The following is a 9494-nucleotide window of genomic DNA, read 5'->3' on the forward strand; positions in this document are numbered from 1 at the left end:
CTAACCACTCAACTGAAGGTGGCAAGTGGAAGCAGAGAACCAGGCAGGTAGATGTCCAAAGAGTTAGAGGAAGGCGCTTGTTTCTCTGCTAGACTACCCGCTGTCATTCAACCAAAAGCTGCACCTTGTGACTTTTTGGATCCATTAGAGGACCTGCAATCCTGACTCTCAGTAAATTGTGCCATCAAGCAGGCAAAATAACCCCTTGTGGAGTTTTGACTCAGTTGACCGCTGCCTACAGCATTTTGTTCATTTCCCCGCTTTGTCCGCTCCTCAGGCGAACTCACCTTAGCTGTTTTGAAAACAAAACAAACTCCACTAGGGCCTTGCAAACCATAAACAATTGGTCAGGGCGCTTGCAAGTGGTTTGAGCCAAGTGCCACACAGCAAGAAGTGCCACACAGCAAGGAGGCGACCACCGAGGCTGCTAAAGCATTTCCTGCCCTGACCCAGGTGCGCTTCTGGAGAATATTTAACAGGGAAGGTTTCAATGCTTCTAAAGATGTTGAAACTAAAGAAAAATATTGACCCAGAAGGCACCACAACTCTCCTGAAAGAGTAAAATGCATCCTTTATGAAATGAAAAACGACTTGGCCGAAATAGTCCCGACCCCCTGCACGAGCGGCCCTCAGAGGGCAGGGAGGCCGACTGGCAGGGCCGGGGCGCGGGCGCTAAGGCACCGGGCTGCATCACCGGGCCCGACTCTCTGGGAGGCCGCGGTGCGCGCGCCAGGCCGACTCGCGCCTCCAGCCAGAGCCGCCGGGGGCCCCCGAGGCCACCCCAGGCCGCAGCTGGCGGCCGCTGGCACGGGTACCCGGCGACCAGGCCAGGGCTTGTTCCCGCGGCTCGGCGCCGTGGGGAGCTGGGCTCGGCCGAGGCCACCCCGCGCTGCCCCTGCACCGCCCTCGGCGGCCCTGGAGGTGCGGCTCCCGCCCAAGGGGACCCTCCCCGCGCCCGGGCGGCGGTGAGTCAGGGCGCGTTATGCAAGTGCTGGCCGGCCGACCCGGCGCCTCCCCTCGGTCTTTCACCCCGGCCGTTACGAAAGTGCGACCCCCTCCCGCCCCGGCTATAAAGCGCCCGGCGGCCCCCGGCGGCCCCCGGCGGCGCCCTTGCTTCCCTGGCTCCACGCGCAGCTCCGGGCGGTGAGCGGCGGCCAGACGGCCGGGGGCCGGGGTCGGGGCCGTGCCGGGGTCCGGGTCCGGGGCGGGGGCGCGGGCGGACAGGGTCGGGGGCCGCGGCCAGGGGCTCATGGCGCGCGGTCCCCGCAGGAAGGACTCCGGGCACGATGGCGTGGGTGTGGGCTCTCGTGCTGCTGGCGGTGCTGGGCAGCGCCCGGGCGGAGCGCGACTGCCGGGTGAGCAGCTTCCGAGTCAAGGAGAACTTCGACAAGGCTCGCGTAGGTATCGGCCGGGCGGCCCGGTGGCCGCGGTCCCGGGTCCCCCGCGTTCTCCCTTCCCGGCGGCCGGGCGTGCATGCCGTGCCTCCAAACCCTGCGCTCACTTCTTTCGCAGTTTGCCGGGACCTGGTACGCCATGGCCAAGAAGGACCCCGAGGGCCTCTTTCTGCAGGACAACATCGTCGCCCAGTTCTCCGTGGATGAGAATGGCCAGATGAGCGCCACGGCCAAGGGCCGAGTCCGTCTTTTGAAGTCAGAGCCCCCCCCTCTCCCCCAACCCCCCGCTGAGCACGAAACCCAGACTGGGGAGCAAGGGGGCCTTCAGGGTGGGATGGAGGGAGGAATCCCTTTGCAGGCCTGGCTTAGGATCTCCTTGGCTTTTGCAGTAACTGGGACGTGTGCGCAGACATGGTGGGCACCTTCACAGACACAGAGGACCCTGCTAAGTTCAAGATGAAGTATTGGGGCGTAGCGTCCTTTCTCCAGAAAGGAAGTGAGTAGTCAGTTCAATGGAACCGTCTCTGGGGATGGGGGTCATACCTGACCAAATTGCTGGGATTCTTCTCCAGTGGCAGCCTGGAAAAAATGGTCTGTACGTGGCAGGAACCCTCAGCAAGGCCTGAGGTTAGGGAGGTAGAGACTGGGACTAGTGAAGCCCCCCCTCCCGGCCCACCTTTCACCTTCAGCTCCAAACACCTGGCCCACACTCAGAAGGAACTTTGGGCTTGTCAGTGACCTCCTTCTGCCCTTTTCATGTCCAGCCACTGTGCCAAAGTGTGTCTTCATGCTCAGACATCGCGCCTCCCCAAGACCCATCCCACATCACCCCTCTACCTGGTTTTGTTTTTCCTCCATTTTATTGGATTGAATCCCTGGGACAGCCTTGATTACTCTGGGATCCCCAGCAGAGGCTGGGAGACCCTCATTCAAGGATGTAGGGAGCATTCTGCATAGGTTTGGCCCTGGGTCAAACCTGGGTGCCCGACCTGCAGATGCTGAGATACTGAGCCAGGTATAGCGTTCTGGGTGGTACTGACCTCTTCCCTTCTTCTAAGCACCAAAACTCAGATGGGGGACACGGTGTTGAAGATGCTCAGAAAGGCATCCTATAATTTGGGCTGATCCTAAGAACCCTTTCTACGTTCATTCCATTTCTCTTAATTTTCAAATCTGGAATCTCTTTGGTACCTAGAGAATAAGGTAGGCCAAGGGGGGACATATCATGGGATCTTAGAGATGGAGAGTTAACCCTACAAAGGGGCTTCAATATACAGATGAGTAAACTGAAACCAAGAGAAAGTAGTGGTCTGCCCACGGTCATACAAGTTTGTGGGAGCCGGTGTCAAATGCCAGGGATTCCGACTCCCAGGTAAGAAGTAAAAATTGTTTCAAATAATGTAGCAAAACTTGCTAGAATTATTCGTTTAGTGTGTGAAAGGTACACTTTTCTGATAATGAACTAAAAAAATCAATACTGGGGATACAAGATGTAATGTAATGTAAACACATAATTCTCTTGCATTTTTAAGATGCACTCCTGAGAGGACTCAAGTTCTGTGGGTAGTGCATTTGGGAAGGTGGGAAGTTGTCCCAATGAGGAGGTGAGGTTTGCCTCTTTTCTCCTCCTCTTCCTACCAAACCAGATTCGCTTTGCTCTTACCTCTGGTAGATTGAGATTCAATCCAGGATTTTATTTAGAGAGAAAAAAACTCCGAACTATTGAAATCTGGAAAGTGATGGCTGCAGCTATTCAGTGGGGTGACTACAACAGGGAAGGCTCAGAACTTAATTCCTCGCGAGGTCCCCTTTCAGAAAGCTGCAGGGCTGTGCGTGGCCAAGCACGTGGGTCTCAAGTCAGACAGCCCGAGTGCAGATCCTAACTCCACCCGCTACCTGTGAGAACTCGGGTGTTCCTTGTCCTCTCTGTGCCTCAGTCTCCCCCTCTGCAGAGGAGGTGATCGTAGTGCCTGCCTCATGTTGCTGCCTTAGGTGGATGCAGTGAGGTAACCTGTAGAGAGTCAGAGTGGGGTCTGAGACATGTGTCCTCTGTAAGTGTAGAGTATCCGGGCTTTGGGTAAAAATCACATTTTATCTTCTGGGCACAGGATGAGAAGTCCCACAGACACCGGGCGTTTATTTTTCAAATGAAGAAACTGAGGTCTCTATTAGCCAAGTGACTGGCCCAGGGCCACGTGGTTACTTAGTGGGCCTGTGTGACATCTCTTTGCCCAAGGCATGAGAAAGGGCATGGGCTGCCCCTCTGTTTTCTAAGTAGCCCAAAAAGTGTATGATTTGATGCTTCAAACTTTCTGTGTTTTCCATGCTTTGGGGGGGTGTGGGTGGAGCTTCTACAAACTCCTGCTTTCCCTCCTTGTGCCGATTTTTTTCTTCCTTGATCTTGGTCTGGCATTAAACCCTGACTTGGTTGGGAGGGCCTGAGGCCTCAGAGAGTGGCCTGCATTGCCGGTCTCTCACCTTCTGCACGTGCTGCCTTTCACCACAGATGTGTTTAAAATGAGGTACGCTTTAGCAGAGAAAATAACTTGGGCCCAAATGCTCCCTTAATCTAAATCCCTAAGTCATATCATTTGAAAATTAAGTGTAATAGATTTCCACAGTTGAATATTAAATTTCAGTGTCGGCAGACTCAGACCTGGCTTGCTGCCCCAGCCTGGGGCGCGTTCTGTACTGGCCTCCTTCTGCCCCTGCTCTACCAGCAGCAAGCAGGACGTCTCGGGGGTTATGGAGTGCCGCCGTCAACCGGTCTTGGGTGAACACAGGTTTCATCACTGACTAGCCTCTCTGAACTTTGACTTCCTGATCTGTGGAATGGAGATAGAGAATAGCCCCTGTTTCCTAAGATTGTTGGGAGGACACATTAAGGTAATGCATGAAAAACGCTTAGGTTGATGCATAATAAGTGTTCAGAAAATATCAGCTTTGATCATCATTGTTTTGGGCCTCTCCTGAAAGACCTGGACAAAGACTGTCCTTTGTTTTCTGGATAAAGCCTGTCCCTCTGCTGGTAAAGAGACCTTTGCAGGCTAAATAACATGGGCCTGCTTGCCTACAGCAGTTTCTCGAAGCTGGGGTCCCTGGACCACCTACTTCTAGATAGATCAGCTGGTTGTTTGTGAAAAGTGTAGATTTGTGAGCCGAAACCCAGACTTACTGAAGCGGAAAGTCTTGGGGGTAGAGCCCCAGAGTCTGTAGGTTTCCTGTGGTCCTTAGGAATGCTCCTTCTGCACAATGAAGCTTAAGAAACTGCTCTAGATAATTCAATCCAAAGAATTTGGGGTTGGGAGGACCAAGTTCATTCTTTCCCGGGGCTCTCAGGCAGCTCATCTCCCATCCCAGGAGAGAGAGTCTAGTAAAGATCGTTAAGATTTGAATTCTTCGTTGTCTTTGAACTATTTAGCCCAAAAGAGCCTGGAGATAAACCAAACCAAACTTTGGCCTTTCTTTTAAAGTGAAGAACAGTAGTCCATTTTCTTAAAACCAAGCATTAAAAGTTACTTAGTTCTTATGTCAGAATTCACTTCTGGCAACAATCTTGGAAAAAGGAAATTAAGCTGCCGATTGGCTGAGCTAATAGCTGCCTCAATCATGAATCGGGATAACATTTCAAAGAAGAGTGCATGTGTGTCTGAGGGGCAGGCTTCTGGGGCGCCTCTGGCTGACGCACTGAGCCCCACCACCAAGGAAGAAATGACTTCATTTGCTGAGGAGGAAGACGGCCCAGAGGCTCAGGAGCCTGTGAAGGGGATCCGTGGTTAGGGTGAGGCCCGCAGGCGGCCCCATGGCTTCTGTTCCTGGCCCAGCCGATGAATAACAGAGCAGTCGTGTGTCAGGGCACCCCCCCCCCCAACTCTGGCCCTGACACTCTCCTGTGGGAAAGCCTGGGAGGTATAGTGGTGGCTCATTCTTCCTCCTGGGGAGCCTGGAGGGAGCCAAACGGGGGGCTCCAGGACCAACTCCTGGGCAGCTGTCCCGCAGGTCTGAGTTCGGGCCCAGCCCCTCCTCGGCTGGCACTCCAGGGGTTCTCAGAGCCAAGAGGTGACTTAAGGTGGGCAAGAGAGGCTTCCCTTATGGTCTTGGATGCTGGGGGACCCAGGTTCCTCTGCATTCCTCCCTCGTGGAACCAACATAGAGCAGAGACCATCTCCTGCTTCATGGCCTGGGTGTGAGACAGAAGCATAGAGGCATTTGTTTCTTTTGTCTTGTCCCCTCTCCCCCCAACTTACCTACTGCCTGGAGACAGTGTAATGGAGATGTTAGGCATGTGGGCTCCGGTTCTGTCCTGCTCTTTGTGCTCTTGAGTAACTTACTTACTTTCTCTGTGCCTCAGTTTCCCCATCGGTAAAATAGAAATAACAGCGTGCACTTCTGGGTAGGTGTGAGGGATAATTGAGAAAACACGGAATCTGTCTACACGGTGACAGATACATAACTAAGAGCTCAGAAAGTCCCCGCCGTGGTTCTGTGTCAATGAGAACGTCAAATTAAGTAGAGATGTGCCACTTTTTACCACGTCTCAGGTGTCTGGATACACTTGAGCATTGCTGCTTCTCCAGCGCCAATCTCTCCAGCGTACGTTCCTATTAACGCTCTTTCTCACCCTGCCTTTGCTGATGCTTATACCATCTCTGCGTACACTTCTTCCCATTTTACAGCCACATCTAGCTGTGACCTCAGGAATGAATGGAACCTGAATTCTTCAGGGGCTCAGCTCTGCCTCTACCTGGGGAGATCCGAAAAGTACAAGCTCTGAGAAAGACCACGGTGTCGGAGGGTGGGTCTCTTGTACCCTCGACACAAAAACCACTCTCTTTTGCCAGCGCGGAGAAGGGAGGGAGGTCACCAAGCAGAATTAGGCTGGAGCAGGGTAGCTGTGAAGCATCCTCCTGTGGATGGAGGGGCAGGAGGGCAGCGAGACAGAAGCTGGCGACCAACAGACGTCAGCCACAAAAGCACAGATGTTGTTGGAGACTAGATGGGGAAGACGGCAGTAGGAAGGTTTGTTTTATGGTTTCCGTGGGCTCACATTCTCAGTTGTTCTTTGGACAGATATAGCATATTTATGGTCAGGGTAAGAGATGATGATTTTTTAAAAAATTTATTTATTTGACAGATCACAAGTAGGCAGAGAGGCAGACAGAGGAGGAAGCAGGCTCCTCGCTGAGCAGAGCGCCTGATGCGGGGCTCGATCCCAGGACCCTGGGATCATGACCCGAGCTGAAGGCAGAGGCTTAACCCACTAAGCCACCTAGGTGCCCCCAGAGATGATCATTTAAGTGAACGAGCCCCCCCCCCTCCCCACCTCAGGGTTCTTTTCTATGTCCTCCCAATTTGGTGAAAGCCTTCAGAATTCTCTGTAGCCTCCTGCTTCCTAAAGAAATGAAACCAGTTTCAGGAGGTGGGGTATTCCCCTGGCCGCTGAGCCTGCCCGGGGAGAGGCACTGGATCTATGGCGTTCTGGCTTTCAGATGATGACCACTGGATTGTCGACACGGACTACGATACCTACGCCGTGCAGTACTCCTGCCGCCTCCTGAACCTGGACGGCACCTGTGCTGACAGCTACTCCTTCGTGTTTTCCCGTGACCCCAACGGCCTTCCCCCGCAAGTGCAGAAGATCGTGCGGCAGAGGCAAGAGGAGCTCTGCCTGGCCAGACAGTATAGGCTGATCGTCCACAACGGTGAGTGGGCAGTGGGGAGCAGGGTGTGGCTGACTCTTCTTGTGGGGTCAGCGGCAGTGCATTTGGGCCTGCGTGCAGAAGAAAACAGGGAGTCTGAGAAGCCCCATGGGACCTAGCTTGCTCCTTCTTTTAAAATTTTCTAAGGTTTTATGTATTTGAGAGTGAGAGAGAGAGAGCATGAGCAGGGGGCGGGAGGGTGGCAAGGTAGAGGAAGAAGCAGACTTCCTGCTGATCAGGGAGCCCAATGTGGGACTCGATCCCAGGACCCCAGGATCATGACCTGAGCCGAAGGCAGACGCTTAACTGACTGAGCCACCCAGGGGTCCCATCTTGGTCCTTCTTGACCAGATTTTTCATGGTACTGTTTCAGAAGGAGTGGGGGAAAAGCCGGGCACTTTTAATGAGGTAAAGCTGCGGAAGAGAGGCGCTTCCTTTTTTTCTGCTCCTCTAGCCCTGACCTGTGGCCACTTGATTTTATCCCTGGCTCCGCTGCCCCAAAAAACCATTTGACTGAATTCACATTGTCCAGAGATTCGGTGATGCCAGTGAAGGGCCGGGCAGCTAACGTGGCCTTTGGCTTTGTAAAAAGTGAAAGAGAGACATCACTATAGCAAAGTTCAAAATAGAACCATTTCAACAAATGCTCTTTTTTCTCACACGGAACTAAATTACTGTGAAATTGCCTCACTGGACTTCCTCACTTACATTTTTTGAGATTCCCTGGAACAATCATTGAATCTTTTTATAGATGTTACCTTTGTCGGATCTTGATTTAAAAACCAACAACGTTCTGGAGGAAAGTGCGCAGTCTGTTTTGAAACGACACTCCCTCACTCCCACAGGAAACCGAGTTTCAAAGTCCAAATAGGTACTGCTAAAATGCAGAAAAAGAGCAAAACTGAACTTTTCTGTTAGTCATCTAACTAGCTGGCCCTCACGACACACAACAGATAGGAACCCCAAACAAAAACATTTAAAAAAGCAAGCTTTTGATGCTTCATCCTGGGCGCAGCCTAAATGTAGGGCGGGGGAAGGATCTCACCACAGCCAGGCCCCACGCCATGCCATTTACCTGCATTACCACCCCCAGCCCTCAGAGCACCTTGGGACGTACTCTCATCATCCACATTCTACTGATGAGAAAACATAGGCAAAGAAAGATCGCACAGGCTGCCCAAGGTCTCCCACAGGCAGCTGAGCTGGATGCACACCAAGGTTGTTCTGTGACCCGAAGCCCCCTGTGGCACTGCCTGGTGACACCGGACATGGTGAACATTCCATAAAGCCACCCATACAGCTGCTGAGGCCAGGCTGATTTGGCCCCCAATTCCCGAAATAGGAGGACATGTCCCTGATCCTTCGAAATACAGTGAGGCGAATTTAAGACAAGGCAAAGGCAGATTTTCAGACAGCAAATCCTATGCTCTCCACCCCTCTCTAGCCCCCAGAGAGTTCAGGAAGAGCCTGGAGGGTGCCACTGAATCATAGCCTCCTCTAGCTGTGACCTTACAATGAACAATTTGAGCCCTAAGGCCATCACGATATTCGCTGTGTATACTGAACACAGGGGCCAGCTTTCTGTCCTCAATGACTGTCTTCTCTATTTCAGGTTACTGTGACCACAAATCAGAACAAAACATTTTGTAGCAACATGGAGTTTCATTCGAGAAGTTCCCGTTAATTCACGCCGCCCTCAACTTGGTCTTATCTTAGGAGTTTAGCTTGCCCTGCTGTGCTCCCTTCCCCTCTACAAACACGGAACCTCAGCATGCCTAATAGGATACATGGGGATAAGTGAATCTGCACTCAAATGACTGTCTTTCCTGGAATTTTCTAAGGAATTGTTTAAGGCTTCAGATTCCAGACTTTGATTTATTAAAATATAGTCACCCATTTCCTGTGATCCTGGGTTTTTATTTGTGTTGAGTCTGTGTCCTGTAGATGGTTGGATGGGGTGCGCTTTTTATAGACTAGGAAGTCTCTCCCTGCTCTTTATGATTTTTAGCCTGTTCTGGTGCCCAATATCCATTATTAATGACTGTGGCTTCTCCTGACTTCCCAAAAAGGGGCTTCCCCGTTAACCGAGGAAGGCCTTAACTACAAGCCTGGCCAAGACACTGGAGGCCAAAAGAGGAGGTGAGTGTTGATTAGGCCAGGCCAGTGAGCTCAAGGCCTCAGTTTACCCTAGGTCCATGAGGAAGGTGGGATGGTGGCTCACCTCCAGCCCTTCATGGTCTCTAGCACTTAATTCACTTCTTAGTTCAGATGTGGCCAAAATGTTGAGGTAGAGCTGGCTGGGCGCTTCCCTGGAGGAAGGAGATGGGGCCCTGGAAACCAGATTCAGGGGAAGATCGTGGTGCCTCCCGCTGGAGTGCAGGAAAGAGGCCAGCTGGGGATA

General features: G+C 52.5%; 1 protein-coding gene across 1 annotated transcript; it reads left to right on the forward strand.

Moving 5' to 3' along the window:
• Positions 1-986: 986 nt before the first annotated feature.
• On the forward strand, positions 987-8989 carry RBP4 (retinol binding protein 4). Its single transcript, XM_059169428.1, has 6 exons — positions 987-1143; positions 1270-1397; positions 1513-1649; positions 1784-1890; positions 6884-7096; positions 8706-8989. The coding sequence occupies exons 2-6, from the start codon at positions 1287-1289 to the stop codon at positions 8741-8743; spliced, it is 606 nt and encodes a 201-aa protein (XP_059025411.1). The 5' UTR covers positions 987-1143; positions 1270-1286; the 3' UTR covers positions 8744-8989.
• Positions 8990-9494: the final 505 nt, after the last annotated feature.

The sequence above is a fragment of the Mustela lutreola genome, chromosome 4 (genome assembly GCF_030435805.1).
Source record: "Mustela lutreola isolate mMusLut2 chromosome 4, mMusLut2.pri, whole genome shotgun sequence".
Taxonomy (NCBI): domain Eukaryota; kingdom Metazoa; phylum Chordata; class Mammalia; order Carnivora; family Mustelidae; genus Mustela; species Mustela lutreola.

Excerpts from the sequence above, each read along its gene's own strand:
- RBP4 (XM_059169428.1), top strand. The coding sequence starts at position 1,287 with ATGGCGTGGGTGTGGGCTCTCGTGCTGCTGGCGGTGCTGGGCAGCGCC. Across the intron at positions 1,398-1,512 it reads AGAACTTCGACAAGGCTCGC|TTTGCCGGGACCTGGTACGC; the intron begins GTAGGTATCGGC and ends CTTCTTTCGCAG. Across the intron at positions 7,097-8,705 it reads TAGGCTGATCGTCCACAACG|GTTACTGTGACCACAAATCA; the intron begins GTGAGTGGGCAG and ends TCTCTATTTCAG.